This window comes from Pteropus medius, unplaced genomic scaffold (genome assembly GCF_902729225.1).
Source record: "Pteropus medius unplaced genomic scaffold, Ma_sr-lr_union100, whole genome shotgun sequence".
NCBI classification, from domain to species: domain Eukaryota; kingdom Metazoa; phylum Chordata; class Mammalia; order Chiroptera; family Pteropodidae; genus Pteropus; species Pteropus medius.
The window spans coordinates 5,450,319-5,478,156 of NW_024342469.1; the positions used below are offsets into that span (position 1 = coordinate 5,450,319).

Here is a 27,838-nt window from a genome sequence, read left to right on the forward strand (position 1 = left end):
TACTTATCTCAGGATTCTCTTTCCTGTGCCAGCTGAGCTGGCTCAAGGGCAGCTGGTCTCAGGCTTCTAGCAACTCCTATAGCCCAGCTACACAGCAGCAGCAGATCTGGAACCAATCTCCCAGTCCTATGAGAAATCAGCCTTCCTTTGACCTACTATTCCACCTCTGACACAACTGATTTTCAAGGCCCTCTGACTACCAGGGATCAAGCCTACAGCAGGAAAGGGACTCAGAGCTCACCAGGACCTCACAGATGTGTGGAGAGGATCAGGCCATTCCCTGCACAGGAAACTCCTTCTACTGCTTGGCACCTGTGGGATAAAAAGAAGATGCTAGGGAACAGGTTCTCTAGTCAGAGGTTAGGGTCCCAGGCTCTGGGTCCAGCCTGGATTCATGTCCTGTCTCCGCCACTCAACAGTTGTAGATTCTTTGGTTTTCTAAGGTCTTCAAGTTTCAGTATGTTTACCTGTAAAATAAGCTATTAACAGTTCCCACTTCACCAGTTGCTATGGGAAGTAAGTGAGATATGCTTATGAAGTGCCTTAGCACACTGCCTGGCACCCAAGCACAGTAATGGTCATTTGCTCACTCAAAGGCCTTTTAATCACCAGATGGGTCCTCTGGAACCACGTTGCCAGAGGTGGCTTTGGCCAGTATGAGCCACATAAACCATGGCTGTGAGATAGGAAGAGGTGAAATATAACCATGCCTTCACTTCAGGACTTCTGGCTTGTTCAACTCAACAAGCCAGAGAGGGGGCAGCTTTCTCTAAAATCTGAAATTTTAATTTCTAATCCTAAGTTTTGCCAAACAAAACTGATTCTGCAAATAATTATCTTCAGCTGGTAGCCAGAACTCTGGGGTGCATATATATTATATGTGTATATATTAAATCAAGAAACACAATTTATTCATGTCTTTATTCACTTGACAAATGTTTACTAGGCAACACTGTGTGCCATGCCTTCTGCTAGGCCCCTGCAATGGGATTCAGCCTTTGCTCTCAAGGAGCTCACAGGTTATGGAGGAGGTGAGCATAGGACTGGCACAATATTTCACCGGAAACATTCTGAGAGTACAATACAAGCTCGGCAGAAGGGCATTTATGCTAGAACGGGAACACAGAAAAAACTCTCTGAAGAACTTCTGGGTTGTTTTGAAAGATGAACAGAATGCGGTGGGGAGGAAGGCAGAGGCCATGCAGTTCAGTGTCTGCGTTTAGTTCTGCTTGGCTGATCCCACAGCTGGAGAGGTCACTGGAGGGGACAGATTGTGCAGGGCCTTGAATGCTAAGGAGCATAACATGAGCCGCATATATGTGAAAAACAGGAGTTTTGACTTTATCCTGAAGGCTGTGAGGAGCCGCTGCACAATTTATAAGCAAGGTAGAGCCTAGCATGTTATTTAGTTTTAAAATTGTGGAAAAAACTAAATTTCCATCCCCATCCTAGCTCCTCGGTATGCAGCTCCCCAACTCAGAGGCAACACTGCTCCCACCTGATCACTTTGTTATGTCTTCTAGTGTGGTGAAATCTGAGAATTTATATATTAAAATACTTAAAATTTTACTACAAACTACTTTTCTATTTCTTCTTTATATCGCATTTATAGTATATTGATTTTGGTTGAAATGGTGTGGAATCATGTGCAATTGTCTACAAATTTCACTCCAAGTAAAGGAGACATTACAAAATATTAGTTATAAAGGGGGGCATTCTATCTGATGGGACTGAAAATATCTGTGGTATATACACTTGCTTTCCTCATTTAACAATAATTCTTAGAAATTTTTGAATACACATCATGGAAGTATCAAAGTTTATTTAAATATTTACTATTAATAAACATATAGGTCATTTCTAATTTTACACTGTTAGAAAGAATGAATGTAAATGAAATCTTCCCACATACAACTTTGCACACATGCAAGTATTTCTCAGGGTTAGATATTGAGAAGTAAAACCACTAAATCAAGAGTGGGTTTTATTTATTTTAACTTTTAAAAGGTACTCCCACTTGGATGGGAGACCACCTAGGAAGACCAGGTGCTATAGGCATAAAAAATAAAAAATAAGGGATTGTAAACTGACAAGGTCCTTGCAATCTGTGAGGTCAACCAAGGGTTGCCGCCCCTAAAAAAAGAAGAAAAGAAAAGAGAAGAGAAGAGAAAAGGTACTGCCAAATGTCTTTCTAAAAAGGCATATCAACTCCCACCAGTAGTGTATAACAATAACCATCCCCCCCATATCCTTCTCAACACTTGAGTTTTTCAGTATTTTTAATATTTGTAAATCATTGGAGATAAAAAGTGTTTCTCATCCATGCTGCGTCTCCCTAACACTAGTCAAATTGGATGAACATCTTTTCAAATGTTTCTTGGCCACTCAGTTAGTGGGGAATTCATACCTTTTGTCTTTTTTTTCTTTTGTGTTGATTTTTAAGAGTTCATATATTCTGACCATAAGTTATTGGTTTAACATATATGTTGGATATCACTTTCTCATAGTCTGTTGCCTATCTTTTAACTTTGGTCATACAGAATTTAAAAATTTCAATATAGTCAAATTTATATTTTATGTTTTCCTTTATTGAGTCATTGGCTTTGGTCTTCTTAAAGAAGGCTTTCTCTGCCTCTAGACATCATTTTCAGTGGCTGCATAATATTCCATTGGATGTATATACTATAATTTATGAAATTCTCTCTCACTATTGAAAATTTAGGTTGTTCCATCCTTTCACTAATATAAATAATACTGTGAAAAATAACTAAGTGTTCAATTTGATATTCCTAACACATATCTTAGCGCCTAGCAAACTCAGAATAATAAATGTTTCTTGGATGGGGGAGGGGAAAAAGGCAGAAAGCTTTTTCCATACTCACATACAAGGTATATTAAAAAATGCAGCCCAATGTCAACCGAATTACTAGAGAATTAGCCCTGTAAGCCTTTAGCCCATGTAATCAAGAATTAACTCTACTTCTAAAATCTAGGCATGGAAGTAAACCTTCACCTTCTCCCTAAGATTGCCTTTCCAAAGGGTGGGACAACTACTTAAGAAAGGGCTTTAAACAACATACCTGAGTCCTTCTTATCCTGACTTCAGTTTTAGGGTGCTGCCACTTCGCTTGGTGAGTCTTCAAGGCTTACTTCTTAGAAGGTTAAGGGGCCTGAGAAGATGAGGCAGAAGGAGTAGAAGCCTCATATCCAGCAGGCTGGGCTGACACAGATTTGTGAGACTCAGCTCTATTTCTAGTAGGTGGAGCCTCTTGTCCCGAAGGTGGGGCTTCATTTCCAGCTGATGGGGTTACATATCCCGCAGGTGGGAGTCCATATCCTACAGGCTGGGCTCCATATCCCGGAGGTGGGGCTTCATATTCTACAGGTGGAGCTCTGTATCCCGCAGGTGGAGCTTCGTATCCTGCTGTTGGGGCTTCATATCCTGCCAGCGGAGCTACAGATCCCTCTGCTGGGGCTCCATATGCGGGTGGGGCTCTGTATCCCTCAGGCAGAGCTTCAGACCCCTCTGGTGGGGCTCTGTATCCCGCTGGTGGGGCTCCGTATCCCCCCAGTGGGGCTCCATATCTCATGGGCTGGGGCCCATAGACAACAACTGGGTATGCTGAGAAGGAAAGAAAAAAATTAATTACTTATTTTTTAGAATGCACAAAGAATAAGTGAGAAGGAGGGAGAAGATAAAAATAATGCTGAGGCAAACTGACACAGGAAGAGAATCAGGTAGAATAATGGTAAAGTCAAATCCTTCAGCCACCACCATTTGAAGGCTTTATCATTTCCTGTTGTGGAGAGATTCAAATTAACATGAAAACAACCCCACAGTTATATCTCTGCATTACTTATAGTTGTGTACAGCTAGGTAATTTTTTTACCTAATAAAGTTTGTTTTGATTATGAAAAAAGTAATACATGCTTAATGAGGACTATGTATTTGGAAAATAGAGAAAAGATTAATTTTAAAAAGTCATCTATAATGCCATTATCAAATACAAAAACAATATTTTGGTATTTCTTTTTAGGGTATCTGTTAATATTTTTATATAATTATTATAACAACTGTACTTTTTTTATCTGGCTCTTTTTACTAGACGTTATACAAAATTTCTTTATATTACTAATGTATTTCATAAATTAAAAGCTGGACAATATTTTATCATATGGATAGGTACTACTTAATTCCCCTGTTGTAGGGGAGCATGTTGTTTCCAACTTTCCAATTAATATTACAATAAATATGGGTTTTATTTATTTTCTTGGCTACATTCCCAAAGGGATTTAACTGAGTCAAGGTGAATGGACAATTGTCAAGTTATTTTGCTATAATACTTATTTATGTTTAAGCTAGCTAGAAAAACATCTTTAAAAGAACTTTCCCAATGATGCTCAAGGAACTAAAGGACAATGTGGAAAAAGTCAAGAATATGATGTATGATCAAGATAGAGATATCAATAAAGACAGAAAACCTAACGAGAAACCAAAAAGAAATTCTGGAGTTGAAAAGTACAATAACTGAAATAAAAAATTCACTAGAGGGATTAAAATTCAGATTTAAGTAGGCAGAAGGAAGAATCAGTAAAGTTAAAGATAGAGCAATGAGAATTGTTAAGACTTAGGAACAGAAAGAAAATATATTGAAGAGTGAAAAAAGCCTCAGGGACCAGTGGGACACCATCAAACAGACTAACATACGCACTGTGTGGAAGTCCTAGAAAGAGAACATAGAGAGAAAGGGGTAGAGAGAATATTCAGAGAAATAATGGCTGAAAACTTCCCAAATTTGATGAGAAACATAAATATAAACATCCAAGAAATTCAACGAACTCTAAGTAAGAATAACTCCACCCCAAGACACATTAAAATCAAACCCGCAAAAGACAAAGACAAAGAGAGAATCTTGAAAGCAGCAAGAGAGATGTGAATCATCACATGAAAGGGATCCTCAATAAGATAATCAGCAGAAACTTTGGAGGTCAGAAAGCAACTGTCAAACAAGAATCTTGTATCTGGCCAAATTTCTTCAAGAGTGACAGAGAAATTAAGACATTCCCAGATAAACAATAGCTGAGGGAGTTCATTACCACTAGACTTACCCTGCAAGAAATGCTTAAGGGAGTCCTGCAGGATGAAATGAAAGGACACTAAACAGTAATCTGAAGCCAAATAAAGAAGCCATATCAAGATCTCAATAAAGGTAAATTGTCGGGCAATTATAAAAGTTAATATATTTGTAAAAATGGTTTGTAATTTCATTTTTCTATATAATTTAAGAGACTAATGCTTTTAAAATAATTATTAGATTATGTTTGGGGGAGCACAATATATAAAGATGTAATTTTGTGACATCAACTGAAATGTGTGAAGATGGAGCTGTAAAAGTTTAGAGTATCTGTTACTGAAGCTGGTAAAAATTCAATATTAAGCTGGTAAAAATTCAAATGAGTGTTATAACTTTAGGATGTTAAATGAAACTCCCATGTTAACAACAAAGAAAATAGTTATGGCATATAGACAAAAAGAAATCAGAAAGAAATTTAAGTTTTTCACTATAAAAATATCAACTAAACATAAAAGAAGACAGTAATGCAGGAAATGAGGGACAAAAAAAGCTATAAGGCATAAAGAAATCAAATAGCAAATAACAGAAGGCCCCCATTACAGTAATTACATTAAATGTAAATGAATTAAACTCTCCAATCTAAAGACAGAGATGTTAGTTTGCAATCTCCTCAGGAGCTTCCCTGTGTAATCTGAAACTGGGCCCCCATTCACGTAGGGCAGAGAGAGACTGAAGAAACAGGTAGACCACTCCAGATTAGTAAGTGGCAGTTTTAATAAACAAGGGAACTTATTAGACATGTGTTGGTTGGCTGTAAGACGAGTAGTCTCTGCACCCGCCGGTCAAATCTTAATAGTTTTTACATAATGGCCCAAACTGGATTCAGTCACTTGTATCATCCAGATAGTCGCAACTCCACATATCTTAAGGCTTTATCCCTTAAGAAGCTTCTTGGAGCAGGGGATGCAAGCCAAATGCACACTCCCAGGACAAGGAAGCGGGTGAAGAGCCTCCAATTTCTGGGTCTAACTTTTGGGTCAACAGGTGGTTATGATGACCTTCTCCAACAAGACATTGGCAGAATGAATAAAAACTCATGATTCAACTATATGCTATATAAAAGAGACTTATTTTAGATACAAAGACACAAATAGATTGAAAGTGAAAAGATGGAAAAGGATATTCCATGCAAATAGTAACCTAAAGAGAGCAAGAGTGGCTAATAGCAGGCTTAAATTTTAAAAAATTACAAGAGACTGAGATATAGCAAATATAGCAAATAGGTATAACCATTACAAACATTTATACATCTAAGGACACACCATGAAAATATATGAAACAAAAACTGACAGAATTGAAGGAAGAAATAGACAGTTCTACAATAATAGCTGGAGACTTCAATATCCTACATGCACAATAATGGATAGAAAAACCAGACAGATCAGTAAGGAAATAGAGGATTTAAAAAACATAACAAACAACTGGATCAAACAGACACGTATAGGACACTCTATCCAACAACAGAATACACATTCTTCCAAATGCATGTGGGACATTTTCCAAAACAGACCATATTTTGAGCTACAAATTAAGTCTCAACAAATTTAAAAAGATAAATAACAGACAAAGTATCTTCCCTGACCACAACGAGATAAATCAATGATGGAAGTAAAACTGGAAAATTCACAAATTTGTGGATTAACACGCTCTTAAACAACTAATGGATCAAAGAAGAAATCAGAAGGGAAATTATAAAATACTTAGAGACAAATGAAAATGAAAACACAACATACCAAATGTATAGGATGCAGCGAAAGTACTGGGACAACTGGATAACCACAAGCAAAAGAATGAAGTTGGACCCTAACCTCACTCCATATTTAAAATTAACTCCAGTGCAGTTTGGAGAAACATGGAGGAGTGAGAGACATCCCCAGACCTCTCCCCTTGAAACAACATTAAGTGGAACATCTAAAATTCAACAAAAAACACCCAAACTGCACGTCAGCATGTCTGAGTGTGGGATCTGCGCATAAGAGCTACCACAGGTCTGAACTTTAGGTGTCAGGTGATGGACTGGGAGAAATAAAGAAGCTGCCTCTTGCAGCCACCGGAGCTCCCTGTAGGAGGAGAGGGAGGGGAGAAGGGGGGGTGAGTTTCTTGAACAGCCCTGCCTGAGAGTGCTGCGAGCTTCACGCAACTGGCAGCAGGGCCCAGTCATCAGGGCAGAAAGCAGAGAAGCAGGATGCCAGAAAAGCAACAGTTGATTTTTACTGGCCGCAATTGCAAAACTGAGGCTGAGCTACAGCCCCCAACTCCCATACCAGAGGGCTCCTCCCCCAATACGCTCCGAGAGAGAACGCCACGGAGCCCTAGGAGAATCTGAGCAAACTCTACTGAAACTGTTGCTAACGCTGACGGACTGAGACTGAGGGTAGCAAGTATGATTAAATATCTATAAGAAAATAAAAAGGTATTATTAAGGCTTCATATAAAGCAGGGATTCAAGAGGCTTAGACACCACTTATTGGAAACCAAAAGAAAAGTGCCTTCTTTGCAATAGGCTAAAAAGTGACCTTTAATATAAGAAATCTTCTTTCTGGAAAAACAGAAGAATACACTTTCATTAATGCCCAGGCAGAGAAATAGTCCATTAAACACCATGAACAACCAAGATGACAAGCCATTTCAGAAAGAAAAGGAAAAATCTCCAGAAAATAAGCTTACAGATATAGAAATATGCGACTTAAATGACAGAGAATTCAGATGGTACTTCTGAAAAAACTCAATGAATTCCAAAATGAGTCATATCAACAATTTCGGGAATTGAAAAAACATCTAAATGAGCAGAGCAAGGAGACTGAAACCCTCAAAAAGAACAGAATAGATCTTTTGGAGATAAAAAATACACTGCAAGAGTTGAAAAATGAAACAGCAAGCTTGGGAAATAGAGCTGACCAAATGGAGGAAAAGATCCGTGATATTGAAGACAGAAATCTAGAAATCAATCAGAAGGAAGAAGAGAAAAATCGAAGAATGAAAAATAATGAAACAGAAATATAAGTACTAGCTGATACCATCAGGAGAGGAAACATAAGAATAATGGGCATTATTGAAGGCGAGGAAAGGAGTAGGGACTAGAAAGCATTTTCAGACAAATAGTTGACGAGAATTTCCCAAATCTAAGGAATGAACTAGAGCTTAGAATTCAAGAAGTCAACAGAATACCCAATTATCTCAACCCAAAAAGGCCTTCACCAAGACATATTGTATTAAAATTATCAAAAATCAATGACAAAGACAGAATTCCCAGGGTAGCCAGTAAGAAGAAAATGTTAATGTATAAAGGAAAACTCATTAGATTATCATCAGACTTCTCAGCACAGACTTTACAAGCCAGAAAGGAGTGGAATCAAATATTCAAAATATTTAAGTGTAAGGAACTACCAGCCTAGAATAATGTATCCAGCTAAGCTCTCCTTTAGATATGAAGGAGAAATTAAGACCTTTCCAGACATCCAAAAATTGAGGGAATTCTCCACTACGAGGCCTGCACTACAGGAAATACTGAAAGGGGTCAGTTCACCTAAAACAAAATGACCAAAAAAAAATACATAATTAGGAGTAAGGTGACTATAAGGTAAAAAAAATTAGAGCAGTGCAACCCTCACTAAGATCAGGGCATTATAAGCTTAAATAATAAGAAAAGAATTGTTACAGCAAGATAGTAATGAATGTTCAGCATACATAGGGACATATTGAGACAACAATGACTAAAAAGGTGAGGATTCAAAGATCCAAATTCACAAAGGGGAATGGAGACAAGGCACGCGCAGAAGAAAATGGACTGTGTGTGTGTATGTGTGTGTGTGTGTGTGTGTGTATATATATATATATACACACACACATACACATATATAAAGGATAGTTATGTATATATGTATATATGTAAAGGATAGTTATGTATATATGTATATAAGGATAGTTATGTATATATGTATGTGTATATATATATACACACACACACACACATACACATACATATATACATAACTATCCTTTATATGTTCTTAATGGACAAGGAAGCAATGGAAACACCAAGCTACCAGAAAGTAAAAGATAAAATGGCTATATTTTATCTTTTTATCTCATATTTCAATAATCACCCTAAATGTAAATGGACTGAACTCATCAATAAAAAGGAACAGAGTAGCAGATTGGATCAAAAACAAAACCCAACCATAAGCTGTGTCCAGGAGACACATCTCAGCTCCAAAGACAAATATAAACTCAAAGTGATAGGGTGGAAAATGATATTTCAAGCAAATGGCATTCAGAGAAAAGTGGGAGTAGTGGTACTAATATTAGACAAAATAGATTTCAAAATAAAAAAGGTAAAGAAAGATACTGAGAGACACTTCACAATGATAAAGGGAATCATGCACCAATAAGACATAACATTTATTAATATCTATGCTCCCAATCATGGAGCCCTGAAATATGTAAAGCAATTACCAACAGAACTAAAGAGAGAAACAGACAAAAACACAATCATAGTAAGGAACCTAAATACCCTACTGTTGGAAATGGACAGATCACCCAAACAGAAAATCAATAAGGAAATAACATCCTTAAATGACACATTAGACCAACTGGACATAATTGACATTTACAGAGCCTTCAATCCCAAAACAACTGCTTATACATTCTTCTCTAGTGCACATGGAACATTCTCAAGGATCGACAACATACTGGGACACAGAGATGGCCTCAACAAATATAAGAGGGCTGAAATCATACCAACCATATTCTCTGATCATAATGCTTTGAAACTAGAGATCGACTGCAGAAAGAAATCAGGAAGAACCACAAATACACAGAGATTAAACAACATACTACTGAAGAATAACTGAGTCACAGAACAAATAAAAAGAAAGATCAAGAGATATATAGAAACAAATGATAATGATAGTACAACATATCAAAACTTTTGGGACACGACAAAAGCGGTCATAAGAGGAAAGTTCTTGTCATTACAGGCCTATCTCCAAAAACAAGAACGAGCCCATATAAACAACCTAATGCTTCATCTTAAAAAAAACAGAAAAGGAAGAACAAATGAAGCTTAAAGTCAGCAGAAGGAAAGAAATAATCAAAATTAGAGCAGAAATAAATGAAATTGAAAAAAAATACAGAAAAAAATAAATGCAACAAAGAGCTGGTTCTTTGAGAAGGCAAATTTACTAAACTTACTAAACTTACTAAAGAAGGCTAAACTTACTAAAGAAAAAAGAGAAAGGACACAAATAAGCAAAATCAGGGATGAAAGAGGGGAAATTATGACTGACCACAAAAATACAAAGGATCATACAAGAATACTATGAAAAAGTATATAACACCAAATTTAATAACCTAGAAGAAATGGATCAGTACTTAAAAAAATTATGATCTTCCTAAACTGAATCAAGGAGAACTGGAAAATATAAATAGACCGATCAGCAGTATGGAAATTGAAACAATCATCAAAAACCTACCAAAAAGTAAAAGTCCAGGACCAGATGGCTTCACCAGTGAATTCTACCAAACAGTCAAAGAAGATTTGATATCTATTCTCCTCAAACTCTTCCAAAAAATCGAAGAAGAGGCAATACTTTCCAACTCATTTGATAAGGCCAATATCACTTTGATGCCAAAACCTGGTAAAGATATCTCACACACAAAAAGAAAAGTACAGACCAATATCTCTCATGGACACAGATGCAAAAATCCTTAATAAGATACTGGCGAACCGAATACAACAACATATTAAAAAGATTATATACCACGATCAAGTGGGCTTCATCCCAAAGGTATAGGGATGGTACGCAACATACGCAAATCGATTAATGTGATACACTACATAAACAAATTAAAAAATAAGAATCATATGATCACATCAATAGAAGCAGGAAAAGCCTTCAACAAGATACAGAATCCATTTATGATCAAAACACTTAACAAAATCAGTATAGAAGGAAAGTACTTTAACAAAATAAAGGCCACATATGACAAACCCTCAGCTAACATTATACTTAATGTTGAAAAACTAAAAATCTTCCCTCTAAGATGAGGAACAAGGCAAGGCTGTCCACTTTCGCCATTGTTATGCAATATAACATTGGAGGTCCTATTGAGTGCAATCAGATAAGAGAAAGATACAAATAGGTAACGAAGAAGTCGAACTGTCACTATTTGCAGATGACATGATTCTCTATATAGAAAACCCTAAAGACTCCACAAGAACACTACCAGAAACAATAAGCAAATACAGTAAAGTTTCTGGATACAAAACTAGTGTTCAAAAATCCATAGCGTTCCTACACTCTAATAATGAAGTGTCAGAAAAATAAGTGGAAAAAATGATTCCTTTTGCAATTGCAACAAAAAGAATAAAATACCTAGGAATAAATTTAATGAAACAAGTGAAGGACCTATATAATGAAAACTATAAGACCTTATTAAAAGAAATCGAAGAAGATACAAAGAAATAGAAAGATATTCTGTGTTCTTGGATTGGAAGAATCAACATAAAATGACCATATTACCTAAAGTTAAAATGACCATATTACCTAAAGCATTATACAGATTTAATGCAATCCCCATCAAAATCTCATCGGCATTTTTGAAAGAAATAGAACAAAAAAATCATCAGATTTGTATGGAAGCACGAAAGACCCCAAACTGCCAAAGCCATCCTGAGAAAAAAGAACGAGGGTGGACCCATCACACTGCCTGACTTCAAATTGTACTACAAAGCAACAGTAATCAAAACTACATGGTATTGGCAGAAAACAGACACAAAGATCAGTGGAACAGAATCGAGAGTCCAGAAGTAAATCCATTTTACATGGGCAAATAATTTTTGAAAAAAAAGCCAAAAACAAAAGTGGAGAAAGGAAAGCCTCAATAACTGGTGCTGGGAAAACTAGAAAGCCACCTGCAAAAGAATGAAACTAGACTGTTGTCTATCACTACACACCAAACTTTACTCAAAATGGACTAAGGACCTGAATATAAGACCTGAAACAATAAAATGCATAGAAGAAAACATAGGAACTAAACTCGAGAACCTTGAACTAAAAGAGGATTTTATGAATTTGACCTCAAAAGCAAGAGAAATAAAAGCTAACATAAATGAATGGGACTATATCAAACTAAAAAGCTTCTGCTCAAAGAAATCTGCAAAAGAAATCATCAAGAAGGTAAAGAGACAACCATCCGAATGGGAAAATACATTTGCAAGCAACGCCTCCAATAAGGGCCTAATATCCAAAATATACAAAGAACTCATACGACTCAATAACAACAAAAACAAACAAACGATCCAATCAAAAAATGGGCAGAGGACCTGAACAGACACTTCTCCCTATAGGACATACAAATGGCCAACAAATATATGAAAAGATCTCAACATTGTAGCTATTAAGGAAATGCAAATCAAAACCACAATGAGATACCACCTCACACCTGTTAGAATAGCTATAATCAACAGAACAAGTAATAACAAGTGTTAGGATATGGAGAAAAAGGAACCCTCATACACTGCTGGTGGGACTGCAAATTGGTACAGCCGCTATGGAAAACAGTGTGGAGGTTCCTGAAAAAACTAAGAATTGATCTACCATATGATCCAGCAAATCCTTCTACTGGGTGTTTACCCCAAAGACCTGAAAACCCATATCCGAAAAGATATTTGCACACCGATGTTCATAGCAGCATTATTCACAGTGGCCAGGACATGGAAGCAACCGAAGTGTCCTACGATAGATGACTGGATAAAGAAGCTGTGGTACATATATACAACAGAATATTACTCAGCCATAAGAAGAGATGAAATATTGCCATTTGCGACAACATTGATGGACCTCGAGATAATCAAGCTAAGCAAAATAAGTCAGACAGAAAAAGCTGAAAATCACATGATATCACTTATATGTGGGATAAAAACCTAAAAGCAACGAATGAATGAACAGGACAAACAAACAGAGACTCACGGACATGGACCATAGACTAGTAGTTTCCAGAAGGTAGGGGGTTGGGGGTAAGAGGGGAGGTAGACGGGTTAAAAGGGGTCAAATATGTGACAGAAATCTAACTATGGGAGGCGAACACACAGTATAAATATATACATGCCTTACTGTTAAAGTATACAGCTAAAACTTATTGGATTTTGTTAACCAATGTCACCATAAAAAAATTAACTCATAGAAAAATCAATAACCTAAATATAAGAGCCAAAATTATAAAACTCCTAGATGTAAACATAGGGATAGATCTTTCTGACATTGGACTTGGCAAGAGATTCTTGAATTTGACACCAAGAGTATAAGTAGCAAGAAAAAAATAGATAAATTCAATAAAAATGTAAAAGTTTTGTACATCATAGGACATTATCAAGAATGTGAAAAACAGCCTACAGAATGGGAAAACATATCTGCAAATCCTATAGCTGATAAGAGCTTAATATCCAGAATATATAAATAACTTTTACAACTCAATGAGAAAAAGATAAACTACCCAAGTAAAAAATGGGCAAAGGACTTGGAGAGATATATCTCCAAAGAAGATATACAAACAGCTGACAGTACATGAAAAGATGTTCAACAACATTTGTCAATAAAGAAATTCAAATTAAAGCCATAATGAGATACCACCTCACACTCACTAGGATGACTTTCGTATGAACAGCAACAAAAATGAAAATAACAAGTATTGGCAAGGATATGGAAAAATAGAAATCTGAACATTGCTGGTGAGAATATAAAGTGATGCAGTTGCTGTGGACAACACTTTGGTGGTTCCTCAAAAAGTTAAATATTGAGTCTATGGCCATGCCACCCTGAACGTGTCCAATCTCGTCTGATCTCGAAAGCTAAGTAGGGTCGGGCCTGGTTAGTACTTGGAGGGGAGACCACCTAGGAATACCAGGTGCTGTGGCGTTAAAAAAAAAGTTAAATATTGAATTACTATAGGGCCCAGTAATTCCAATCCTAGGTAGATACCCCAGAGAAATGAAAACATATGTCCACACAGAAACTTATATACAAATGTTTATAGCAGTTATTATTCATAATACCCATTAGGTGGAAACAACTGAAATGTCCACCAATGGGTGAATGAATGGATAAACAAATCGTGGCACATATGTACAATGGAATATTATTCAGCCATAAAAAGAAGAAAATACTGATACATGCTACAGCTTGTATCAGAGCCTTGAAAACATCGTATGCTAAGTGAGATAAGCCAAACACAAAAGGTCACATGCTGTGTGATTTCCTTTTATGAGATATATTCAGAATAGGAAAGTCCATAAAGACAAACAGCAGATTAGAGGATACCAAGAGATGTCAGGAAGGGGCAATGGGGAATTATTACTTAGGGGAGTTATGGAGTGTTTTTTATGGAGTGATGAAAAAATTTCGAAACTAGAGAGAACTGGTGGTTGCATAGTATTGTGAATATACTAAATACCACCAAATGGTACATTTTTAAATGGTTGATTATATGTTATGTGCAATTACTTTATAAAACCTTAGCGACAGTTACTTTTAGATTTTGAGTATTAAATTTTAATAACTTTTAAAAGCTAAAGTGCCTTTCACTTGTATACAAAAAACTGATGGACACGCACATCACACTCCAAGAACAACCCAAGAAAGGGCTTGCAGTTTGGAGTCTGTTAGTCTATTAGGAGACCAGTTGTGGCCCACCAGTAGGCGGTACACAACATTTAAGAATCAATGATCTGTCACCTCCCAGGAACATGACTCGGCTGCTGTGGACAGGCACAACTGTTAAAGGGTACAGGACACAAAGCCCGGGACTGGAGTCCTCAGTGAGGTTGAAGGTCATGGTACAAACTTGATGGCTATGCTTGTGTGAAATGGGAAGGAGAAGTGGGAAAGAACATACATTTTCTGCTCAGGCTATAAGCAGGAGGTGACCATTCCCACTAATGGAAGTTACCCGAGTATGTTCCATATTTGTATATCATAGTTAAAAGTAAGCCTGAAACCGAAATCCAGTCAGTTGATGACTTGCCACTGGGTTTCAGTCTGAAAAAAAGTCATGGACGCAACCATTTTCCAGTCCCCAAACCTCTGCTGCTTCTCCTGCAGCAGAGTTGGAAGCAAGCTTGCATTGAATAGATCTTTGAACCCCTGGCAAACTTTTCCTGCTCCCAGGAAGAACTTCCCTGTCAGATCTTACCTGGACAAGGCACCTCTTGGTTGCATATCGTGCTCCCCTGCCTGGTAATGACATACAATCCTGGAGCACCAAACCAGTAACTTACACTTCCAAGTGGAATTCCTCGGGCAGCTAAGAAGACAAGTTTGACAAAACAGGACTCTTTAATTCTTTTAAGTCAGATGTATAATGGCTATCAACCAAACGATTAACAACAGAGTATTAACCATCACCTTACATGAGTGTCCAACAATGTTCCCAGGATATAAGATGAAAAAAGACACCGCCCTTGTTCTGAACTCTATATTTCTTGAGGACAGAGACTATGGCTTATTTGCCTGTGCTTATTCAGAGTCTAGTCTAACATCTATAATAATAGGTATTTAGAAAGGATTTTCAAGTGAAGAATTCTATGAGGTTGGCAAGCTACATCCATTAAAGATCAATTTAATTGTAGAATGGTGCAGAAGAAAGCACTTCTGTTTGTCTCTCTCTGCATCTCTCTTTTAAGGGGCCCACCTGGATAATCTAGGGTAATCTCACCTCAAAATCCTTAAATTGATTATGTCTGCAAAGACTCCTTTTATAAATAAAGTAACATTCACGAGGTCCGAGGATTAGGACATAGATACATCTTTGGGAGTCATTATCAGCCTACCGCACTAATTTCTGGTCAGATGGCATGAACGGTAAGTAACGTATACTGCTTCCCAGCCTGGCCCATAAAAACCTTCCAGGTTAGAACGACTCTCGCCACCTCTACTGGCTATCCAATGAGGCCATGGAAGCCATGTGTTAAACATGGCAGAGACTCTATTACCCTGAAGGGTCCCTGAAGGGTCCCTGAAGGGTATGTGGAACAGAGCCCCCTTTGATCTCTGCTAATTGGCCTTCACATAATAAGTAATATCTATCGTCTTAAGCCACTAATGATTAAAATAATTCTAGCTATCTGATTCAATAGATAGAATTGTTTTAATTAATGGACTATAAATCTAAAGTTGTCCTCCTTACTCCGTCACTCTCCTTTTCATATCCTATTAGTATGTATTCCCAGAAGAATTATTTTAATCTCTTATATGTTTGCTTTTTTATATATGCCTCTCACTAGACCAAGTTCAACAAATGCAGGAACCACGTATGTCTCGTTTGCTGTTTTCTGTTCCCAATCGTCTCACCTAGTATTTGGCTCAATAGGTATATAAACATATATTTGTTAAAAACATAATTCCAAGAACCTTGACAAATCAGCTCTGTAGAGGGGAAGGGACTCTTCCTTGATCAAAGAATCAGATCATGAAGCATTATGGGTAGTTAATTCCAAAGGCCTCAAGGAAGCCCATCTCACAAGCCCTGATTCTTGCCAGGGAGCAGGGGTAGGTTCCCACACCTATGCCGTGATGCAATCAGACCCAGAGCAGTTCCAGACATTGGGCCAAGTTCATATAAGTTGCCTAAATCCTTTCTAAGTAGCCATGCAACTGCTGGGACTCTGAACGTAGTTTTGCAGGCCACGAAGCAGAGAGCACAAAGAGGATCCCCTGAAGTTGCCTAACACTTAGCCCATAATCCTAAAAATGCCCCCTCAGTACTATGAGGCCAAAGATAAGAGTGAATTCAAGACCCAGCATGCAATTGTCCTGAGTTCCGCAGATACCTACAGCAAAAAGGAACTGGACTTCCGAGTGTCCCCTGAGCCTGGATTCCCGACAGCTGTACTCCCTCTGTCTATCAAGACTCCCTGTTATACAGCGTCAGGCTTCCAGATCTCTGCCCTCTGGACCATGAAGAGCTGTGGGCTGGGTACAGCTTGTGAACTCCTTGATCTATCTTTGAACTACATCATTAAAGGTAACTGTAAAAATTTTCTTACTCCTCAAGTTCCTATAATACGGCTCTTGGATCATCTTTCTTTTCCACTGATTCACTGGAATCTCTCTTGCGAAGACCACAAACAAACTCAGATTTCCACGTGCAAAGCACATTTTTCAGTCTTCATCTTACCAATCATCTCCGCAGCAGCTGCCACAGACGAGCACCCGTACTGCTTGAAACTTTCTCCTCCCTTGACTTCTGGGGTAACAAACTCACTTGATTCTCCTCCTACCTCTCAGTCAGCCCCTTCTCAATTTTTATTGCAGGTTGCTCTTCTCTACCATTCCTTAAATGTTGAGGACCTTTATAACACTATCTTTAACTCACTAAATGAACCCATCACTCGTGGCTCCAGAGACGACTTGTGTGCTAAAGATTTCCAAATCAGTCTCTACATATGGTTCATCTCCGGAGCTCGGAACTGCATGTTCACTGGCATCTAGCATTCCCACACACCTCACACCCATACAGGGGGTAAGAGTACAGGCTCAAAAGGACACAGCATCCTTTACATAGTGTTCCTGCCAAAATATAACCCAAACATAGCCTGAGTATAGTTCATGAGGAAACAGGCAAACCCAAACTAAAGGACATTCTACAAAACATTCTACAAAACATTTTACAAAACATTCTTTTTAAAATGTCAGTGTCACGAAAGACGAAGAAAGGCTGAATCTGAATTAAGAGACCAAAGGAATGGGCCAACTAAATTCAATGTTTGACCCAGGATTACCCATTTAGTGGGAAAAAAGTGCTATTAGAATCAGAAACTGTAATGGACCAATCCTTTGTACTTCAATATAAACTATATAATAAGTATTGTTTCAATGTTAAATTTTCTGAATTTGATAAATACACTGAGGTTAGATAAGAGAATGCCCTTGTTCTTAGAAGATACACATTCGAATATCTAGAAATGAAGGATATGATTTTTGTGACTTACTCCCAAATATTTCAGTAAAAACAAAAGCAAAAACAAAAAAAAGGTAAAACAAATATAAGAAAATGTTAATAATGGGTAATCTAGATGAAGAGTCCATGCTAAATCATTGTAATATTCTTGAAACTTTTCTATACATTTAATTTTTTCAAAATAAAATGTTTAAAAAGAGAGAAAGAATAGGGTTCAAATTCCAGCTCCATTGCTTGCTAACTGTATAGCCTTGGGAAATTATATAACAATCACTGACTCAGTTTCCCCAGCTATAAGTTGGGAATAATGATAGTATCTACATCATAAGGTTTTTTGTGAGGATTAAATATATTGACACATGTAAAGGGCTTGGAACACTCTAGTATATGTTAAGCATTCAATAAATGTTAGCTAAGATTATTATGTCTAAAATTAAATTCATTTCCTCTCCAACTTAGACTCTTATATTCTTGACCATGGTTTATAGCATCACGAGCCAGTCAATCTTCTAAGCTAGAACCTTCACTCCGTCTTCTATGCGTCCCAGCACTGTGTCCACGCCTCTATTACAGCACATGCCATAGGCAGGATAACATATGTGCATATGTGTCTCTACTAGACTGTGTCTCAACTAAATTGGAATTGATGTGGAAGGCAATGGAGAAAGGAAAAGAGTGTTCCAGATAGAGCAAATAGCATGAAGGCTCAGAAGTGAGAGAACAAAGCACAAAGAACTCCAGTTGGACTGGAGTACAAAAGGTGTGAGAGTGAAGGACATGAGTGAGGCTGGACTGAATAAAAGTACCTCATAAAAATTATTTGTATTCAATTCTGAAAGAGTCATTTGGCATATCCATTAGAGCAGCGCTATAGGGCTTGACAGTACCCCTTCCCTCCTCTCATGAAAGATGGAGACTAAACCTAAGAGAAACAAAGGCAAAGCCAGAGGAAAAAATGACAAAAAGGCATGCCAGGGGAAGAACTGCTGGGGCTCCCTGGCCTGAAAAAGAGACTACTCAGTGATATATGAGACCAGCATTTAGATGGACAAAAGACTATCAGGTACACTTAGTCACTCAGGTGTCTGCAAACTCCTCAGGACAGGGGAAAATCTTTGTGCTCCCAGCACATAGTATGGTACTTGGCGCACAGTAGGTAGACTCAGGAAATGCCTGCTGAATACATATGCAGCCACCAACTGCCTGACTGGAGTAGCCAGAAAATCTTGACTGGGTAAAAGTCCTACTTTAAGTCCACAAGCCTCAAAACCTCAAACTGCTTAAGATCTTTATCATTATCGCTCACCGGCAGAGGCAGCTTTCGTCATCAACTGGGCAAATTCGATGGCACCTCCTTTTCTGAAGGCTAATTTAAAAGTAGCCTGTCCTTCCCAGTCACCTGCGGGAAGAAACGGCACACACTAAGAGGCTGGCATAGCTGGTTACAGAAGGACTACCACGAACACCGAGAGAAGCAATACCCAAAGAAACTGGGCAGCTTTCCTTTAATTCCAACATGAGCCATATCTGAAACTTAAACCTTCTGGAAGCTTTTGAGAAAAAAATACATGGCTGAAGGTAAACACTTACCATCTGGAGCTGCCTGAATGGTTCCTTTAATGCAGTTGGGGGCAAAGACTGGTTGTTCAACAGTGCAGTTACTCATCAGATTAAATGGCATCATAAAAGAAAGCATGGGATCATTGACTGAGTGTGAAGTTACGAAGATTACCTAAGAGAGGAAAGAAATTTTGGAAAAGGAATGCGATTTGTCCATGGATTGAGACCTATAAGAGCACTTCTAAGGTCAAGGTTGCTTTGATATTCTGGTGTGAGAAACATCATCCATTTTCTGCTATTGTTCTTCAACATGGCATATCTCAAAGTGCAAATATTTTAAAACACTTTGAACCTCAATGGTTAACTTCGCTCCATTTTAAAGAAAACTAATGTAGAGTTAATCAGATCAAAGAAACAAGTAGAAATTACCCGGTATGAAGTGAGAAACAATGTTCCCCTCTTTATACCACTAAAAAGATTGGATCCCTCTGGTTGCTGTAGGAAAGAGAGGTCCACATCCTGACACTGCTTCAAGACACTGCAGAAAAGAAAGAGTGGACAGCAAACAATTTAGAAGTTACATAAAGTGACAAATGAAGCTCTTAGCACAGTTCCTAGCCCAGAGCCAGCACTCAATAAATGTTAGCGGCTGCTGCTATCACCACTTTTATTGAAATAGAAAGGAGTTTAAATGATCTCATTCTCTGACAATTCATACTTATTCTTCTCCCTCTTTATCTTTGGATTATTTTTCTTATCAAATCTACTTCTTTCCTTAATGTTTATTCATCAATTCTTATACTGTTTGTGTAGTAACTATCAAGCACTGTGGTAATGGAAATGTTTCTTTGACTCTGGTAAAGAAGGCACGCAGAGTGCTCCAGAATCTGCTGGCATGTCACTCCCTCTGCCTGCCATGTTCTATCCTCACTCTTAATGTGAAAAACTTGGATTCATCTTACTCTCACTCATAGAATTCTACTGGGTTTTTTTCTTTCTTAGTGTTCATTATATTTATTTGTCCAATGTCTTTCCTAATGACTATTAGGGACAATGTCTGCCTTCTTTGCTACCGCAGCCCTAGCAAACGGTGGGTGCTCATAAACATTTATTGAAAGAAGGAGTAAATGAAAACATGAATACAGGTAAATAACACAAGCAATATATAACATACATCACATAAATGGCACAAAAATGTCATGGCAATTAAGTGGAAGGGGAGATTAGTTCTAGTTGAAGTAACTAGGAATGACTTTATAGAAAGGTTGAAATTTGAGCTGATTCTGAAGAGATGAATAGTGTTTCAATAGGCAGAGGTGAAGGTAGGAGACAATCTTGATGGGGATCAAACAGTGTTAATGGAGATGCTGGGGCAGCATTACTGGAGGTGTGTAGCACAAAGCAAACTACATACATGGAAGCAGACCACCTGTATGGAAGTGAGGTTGGGAGGAATAGTGAGATAAAGCTAGAAAGCCATGCTGGGACTATAACTTGGAGATATCATTTGATAGGCAAGGAGGAACTGAGCTGTGGCCATCCTGGCAGGGTCGTCATATGATCAAGGAGATGGCAGTATGTTGGAGGGGCCCGTTTAAGTTTCTAAAATAGTCCCGATCTGCAGTAATAAGAACTAAAACTAGGGTGGGGGTGAGCGGATACAAAAGGCTTTCTAAAAGACTATGAATATAAGGGATGTCAGCAAAAATAGTGGAATAGGGAACTCAAAGTCAGTCCAGAACTCTAAACTCTAATCAAAAGCTTACAGCATCTAGAGAAATGTTTAATTAAAAAAAAAAAAATGACAGCTCTCTTTGAGGAAGACACAGTAGCAGTGCAGTGGAGCAACATTCTGCACGCTACTGCTCCTGACTCACCGCTGTCCGCTCTCACGGAGGAACAAGTTGGTCAGGAAGCCGCGCTGCAGCCTTGGATTTTAAAGATACCAGAAAGACACCCGTGGAACCAGAGGTGGTGATTCACTGAATTAGAATTACTCCGACCAGCTGCGACGTAAAATCTTTGGAGAAAGTGTGTGCTGACTGGATCAGAGGTGCAGAGGACAAGAATCTCAAAGTGAGAGGACCAGTTCAGATGCCTACCAAGACTCTGAGAAGCACAAGAAAAAGCTCCGTGGAGGGAAGGTTCTAAGACTTGGGATCGTTTTCAGATGAGGATCCACAAGCGACTCATTGACCTGCACAGTCCTTCTGAGATTGTTAAGCAGATTACTTCCATCAGTATAGGAGTCGAGGCTGAAGTCACCACTGCAGATGCTTAAATCAGCCTTTTCAATAAATTGACCATCAGTTGTTAAAAAACAAAACTAACAAACAAACAAAAAAATGACAGACCAATATCCCTGAATATAATGTCACATTAAAAAGATTATATACCACAGCCAAGTGGGATTTATTCCGGGAATGCAAAGATGGTTCAACGTATGAAAAATCAATCAATGCAACAAAACCAGAACAGCGATATGATTCAGCAATCCCACTCCTGGGTATTTATACAAAGGAAGTAAAAACAGGATATCGAAGAGATGTCTGCACTCTTATGTTCATTGCAGCATCACTCACAAGACCCAACATACAGAACAACCTAAGTGTCTGTCAATGAATGAATGGATAAAAAATATGTGGTGCACATATGTGCATGCATGCGCACACACAAAGGAATATTATTTGGTCATAAGGAAGGAAATTCTGTCACATGCTACAACATAGATGAATCTTGAGGACATCATGCTAAGTGAAATAACCCAGAAAGAGGACAAATACTGTATGATCTCATTTATATAAGGAATCTAAAAGAAAAAAGAAAATAAGTCAAATGCATAAAAGCAGAGTAGAATAGTAATTACCAGAGGCTCAGGAGGTGGGAGAAATGAGGAGATATTGGTCAAAGGATACAAATTTACAGTTATGTAGGATGCATAAGTCTAGAGACCTAATAGGCATGATGACTATACTTAGTAATTCTGTAGTAAGCACTGGGAATATGCCAAGAGAACATATTTCAGGTGTACTCATTACATAAAAAAATGGTAACTATGTGAGATGATATGTTAATAGTTTGATTACAGTAACTATTTCAATATGTATATGTATAATAAATCATTATGTTACACATCTTAAATATATACAATTTAAATATCCTTAAATGATAAAGATGATAGATTTTCTGTTAGGTGTTTTTTACCACACCAAAAAATAAACAACTTAGTAAAAGTGGAGAAAATTCATGAGCCAAGAAAATTTGCCAAAGACATATAACTACTCAATAATCATATAAAAAATAAGTTCACTAGCAGTAAAAATTTTTTAAAAGATTCCATTATTCACACATCAAGACTGGCAGAGATATCAAAGATTAACACCAGGTGTTGGCAAAGTGTGGTGAAATGGGCACTCACAGTACTGAGAGGAATGTAAATTGATATAATTCTGTAGGGTAATTTTGCAAAACAAATATTTATATGTATTTATATGTATTTATATTTTATAATAGGTTGACAAGAATTTTTATATTATAAAAATATATTTTAAATCTTTTTTAAAAAAGTTTATGTCCTCTGATCCCACAAGTCTACTTGCAGGAACATATCTCAAATATTTTGACAAGTGGGCAAAGATAAGTTTTCAAAAATGTTCACTGAGGCAATATTTATAGCAATGACAAATTAAAACCAGAATATCCCAGATAGGGGCTTGAAGAAAGACTTAAGCATACTAGAATACCAGCCATTGAAAATAATGATTTAGATATTGATACTGAAAAGCATTCTCAATATATTGGTAAATGAGGAAAACAAGTTCCAAAGCAGTATGAGGGGAGGAAATGTGTATTTTTCCATCAGGGAAAGTGAAGGATACATAACGAAATGTAAACAGCACTGGGTGTCGGAATCTGGGGCAATTTAATTTTTTTCTAATTTTTCTACAATAAATATATACGGTATCCGCACAAGTTTTAGAAAGATGGTCAAAACAAACAAACAAACACAAACCTCAATGTCTTCCCTTTTTACCAGTAGAGTCTGGATTCTCATGACTTCTCAGCTAGAAGGGGAAAAACATCTCACAAAACACAGCCAATCTGTGATGAATTTCTCAAGTGTGCATTGTGAACAGGCAGGAAAAGTCAAAATATAACCAACCTTCTCCCTCTCAAGCTATTTCTTTAAGCCAGAGCCCTGACAAGACCTTCTGTGATGAGAAAGCAGAACAGTAGTCCTTTTCCTCTGTGGGGCAGCAGAGTAGAGTTTAAAGCACATTATCCAAATTCAAACCCAAACCCCAGCTCGCACATGCACTGGCCATATAACGGAGGGCAAGTTACTTTTTTTTGTTTCCATTTCTTGCCCGTGAAATGAAGGAAATGCTACTAATCCTAATTGTGGAGAGAGCAGCGTTAAGTATAAAACTCTCAGAACAGTGCTTGGCTGTGATTAAGTTACTCAAGAGCAAAGAACGGACCCTTAAAGATAATTCAAAGGATCATAAACTATCAGTTCGTTATAATTGTTTTAAAACAGGCTTCATTTCCTGCCTCCAACAAACAGAAAAGCAGAGAGACAAACCGGTAGCCTGAGTGAGGAGACACCCAAAGCCTGATTTAGAAGTGCTTCACGGCCCAGAGTGAGTCACAGGCACAAGGGGCGAAGTGCCCCGGGCCAGAGTGTACGGAGACGTCGCGGTCAGAGGGAGCAATTGCCTCCTCCTGCAAAATCGAAGCAAGCAGCAGAGGCCCTTCGGGAGCAACGCAGGACGCATGGCTTTGGCGGCCCGTATAAATCTGTCAAGAAAATAGTCGGGGGAAGGAAGCATAGGAAAAAAGATCTGGACACCAGCATGTGGTGCTGTCTTAATGGATCTTCCCGACAAACGCGTTCAACGCAGCCGAGGGCGCTCGGTCTCACCTGAGCACAGCGCTGGGTTTCAGGCCGCACGGCCCAGGGAGCGCATAGCAAAAGGAGGGCGATTGGAGCGGAGAGAGGAGCCTGATTAAGGGGAGCGCGGCGGGGAGGCCAAGCAGGACTCTGCGGGAAGCTGGGGGCCCGAGGATTAAGGAAGGGAGCCGAGTGGAGTCGAAGCATAGGGGGGATGGGGTGAAAACGGTCTCCTACAGACTGAGCCTGCTGGCGGTGAGAGGAGAGGCGACAGCGGCGGGCACCGCGGGCACCCTGGGCACCGAGCAAAGAGCCCAGCGAGGCCGAGGGAGCGTCATTCTTTCGATCGTCTCCATAAAGGGCAGTCATCTCCCTGGTTGGGGCCAAGAACAAAAGGCCCTCTGGGAAGTTCTGAGAGTGTGGAGAGGCCTCCGACACTTCGGGATCTTTCTAGAATGATCCACCCTCATGCCTCTTCTGCCTGCGGAAATCCAGAACCTTGTTCCCGGGGATAGGGGGAGGGGCTGCACCTCAGTCGCAGGGGCGGCGCGACTCCCTACGACCCTCAGGGTGCTCCCTCCTTCTGAAGCGACGACGCGCGCCGCCCACCCAGCGCCCGCTCCTCGTCCTCACGCACGAGGAGGCGCGCTCCCGCCACCTTCCTCACACACCAGCTGGCGCGCTCCCGCCCGCGCCTACGGAACACCCACGAGGCAGTGCGCGCGCCCCAACGTCGGGGGCGGAGCTAAGCGGGACCGGCGAACAAGGCGGGAAGGCACCTGATTCGCTGGGAGTTTGCGAGCCGCCCCCGGTTGGTTGCCTCCCTCCTCCACCAGCACCCCGGACGTCCCCTCAGGCACCTTTCGCCGTAAGGGATGATGGCTCCACGGCGATTCTCCGTGTGGCTCTGGTTCACCGCCATCGTGCTCCGGGCCCCTCCTGCCGCCCCTCAGATGGGAAGGGGCGGGGCTCCGAGGCGGAGGGCGGAGATTATGGCGCAAGGACGAGCAGTGAGCGGGCGAGGCGCCTGGTCACGTGAGGGGCAGTCGTCAGAGGCCCGCAGGGAAGCGGGTGGATTCGGGGCGTTGACTCCGCCGCCAGGGCGCGGAGGGGTGAGTGATGGGTGGGTGGCCCCCTCCACCCGCACCTGGCCGCTTGGCCCCTGCGTCCTCGCCCCGCGTGGCAGCCGCGCTACCCGGGGCGGGAACTCGAATTAGTCCTGTCAGAAATCAAAGTTAAAAGCAGGAGTTTCCAGCACCCTCCCTAGCTCATGTCAGGATGCTGCTGCCCTTTGGAGAAAGGGTCTACAATGGTTGCCTGCTTCTATTAAGGCGAGTAGAACTTTTTCCCACCAGAGAAAGCTGATTTCTTATGAGGCAGCACCCAGAACAGGGAGCGTGAGCTGGGTCAGGAAGTCAAAGGGGAGTCCGGGCCAGCTCCAAGGTGGAGAGAGCCTGTGTCGTCCATCGTACGTGCCCTGCCACCTCCAAAGGGAGACCGTGAGGATCCAGTGGGATATGTGATACTGGAAGTGCTTTGAAGACTGGAATGTATATCCCTTTTTTCCTTTAAACTTCACAAATAGCCCCAGGGGGTTCCAAACAAAGAGGCGTTAATATCTTTTGGACTACTGTATTTCATCAAATTTAAGATGCTGTCAGTTATGATACACCATTTCAAATATACCACTAAGAAAAAAAGTTGCCAATAGACATGTCATCAGTTGTAAGCTGTATCCTGATTTCAGAACTATATATATTTTTAAGTGCAAGACTATTAGAACAGACGAAGTACAATAGGAATGGTGTGAAGCAATGGAACAAGCATTGAAGTCTAGTCCCGTCTTGCATTGGTACCTAAATGTGCAACTTCAGGCAAGACAATTATGCTTTCCGGACTTCAGGTTCCATATGTGTCTAAAAGCATTGGACTGGAAGAACTCTTTTTTTCTCTTAGCTGTGACATTAAGTTCACATAACTGTTCTGTTGCTCAAATCTCACGTCTCTTCATCTGGGTGTGGCCTTGACGTAATTGAATGATTCCAAGAGCCTCCTGATTGGTCTTCCTCCAGTCTTGACCCCTGATTGTTCATCTATACTTTGCACTCACCCTACGGAATGTTGAGACCCCAAATGCCATTGCATGTATGATCATCACATTCAAATTCAGAGACATAATATACAGGTGAAAGTTGTATTATTTGTTGGCTACAAAAGAGAGTAGGAACCTCAAATAGAGGAAGGATTGATTTAAGTTCAAAAAAGACAAGGGATAAGCTAGTACTTTAAATTTAAATTCTTAACTCTTAAAAGTATTCACTGTAAAACAGGCAAGTCTCTAGGCAAAATGAGTTCATTCTTTTGATAGACTTGGTTTGTATGCCTTCAGGAGTAAGGAGGAAGGGAAAAGCTAGGAAATTCGATGAATGAAAATCATCTTTTTCACTGATGGAGACAGGCTAGGCAGAGCACAACATCCCTCACGATCAAGTGTGATGGCTTCGTCACTCATTTTGGATACAAAATCCCAGGGAATAATAATGACCGGGGTTCCAACTTCATGCCAACGAAAGACAAACTGACCTTACAAATGTTTTCCATCTTGAATTTCTGTGGCTACTTCTTACCAAGACAGTCCACATCTCACCCTCCATATATGGGTGAAATGAAGTAATGGCCGTTCGGCCAAGGAGGGAGGAGTACAAATAAGACACGGGCCAGACAATTATTGTTCAAACAGCAATGTTTAGTTGTACAACACATAAAGTCTAGCAACATTTACACAACCAGTTGAGTCTGTTGGCTTGTTTTCAATTGGGAAATTTAACCATAATGTCACCAAAAGGTTGGCTGGGACTGGTTACATTTAAGAAATGGGTCGTTCTTGCATCCCCTAGGCTTGGGCCTCTTGCTCCATCAGGACTTGGTTGTAGATGAATGGCCCACAAGTCACCAGCCTTTGAGCAAGTTGTGTCCAGGTGGAGATGGGGAGGGGGTGGGAAGGGAGGCGATTTCATAAAGACACAGTGTGTGGGGCAGTGGCAGCCGACATTCGCAAACATTCATGCATCTGATGGGGGCCCTTGCCCTCCATTAGGTATTTTCCACTAGCCTACAGTGACCAACTGTGGCCAGGCTCATTCATTTTTACTCACATTAACGGGGTGGAGGTGGCGGGTAGGAGTAATTGGGGTAAGTAGGAAGAGATCCCTCTTATTGCTAAGTGGACAGATGGGCTTTTTATCTCCCTAGAGTTCACATCTTGTAGGGGTCTGGAGTTTAGTTCTGTGTT

At 39.6% G+C, this 27,838-nt stretch overlaps 1 protein-coding gene and 2 pseudogenes across 1 annotated transcript; 2 read left to right on the forward strand and 1 right to left on the reverse strand.

Moving 5' to 3' along the window:
- Window positions 1-3,161: 3,161 nt before the first annotated feature.
- WBP2NL (WBP2 N-terminal like) lies at window positions 3,162-25,468 on the reverse strand. Its single transcript, XM_039863017.1, has 6 exons — window positions 25,407-25,468; window positions 20,082-20,190; window positions 19,683-19,824; window positions 19,399-19,491; window positions 15,327-15,437; window positions 3,162-3,622 (listed from the first exon to the last, which is right to left on the reverse strand). The coding sequence occupies exons 1-6, from the start codon at window positions 25,466-25,468 to the stop codon at window positions 3,162-3,164; spliced, it is 978 nt and encodes a 325-aa protein (XP_039718951.1).
- On the forward strand, window positions 13,936-14,054 carry LOC120603094 (uncharacterized; annotated as a pseudogene).
- Window positions 20,706-21,933, forward strand: LOC120602780 (40S ribosomal protein S20-like; annotated as a pseudogene).
- Window positions 25,469-27,838: the final 2,370 nt, after the last annotated feature.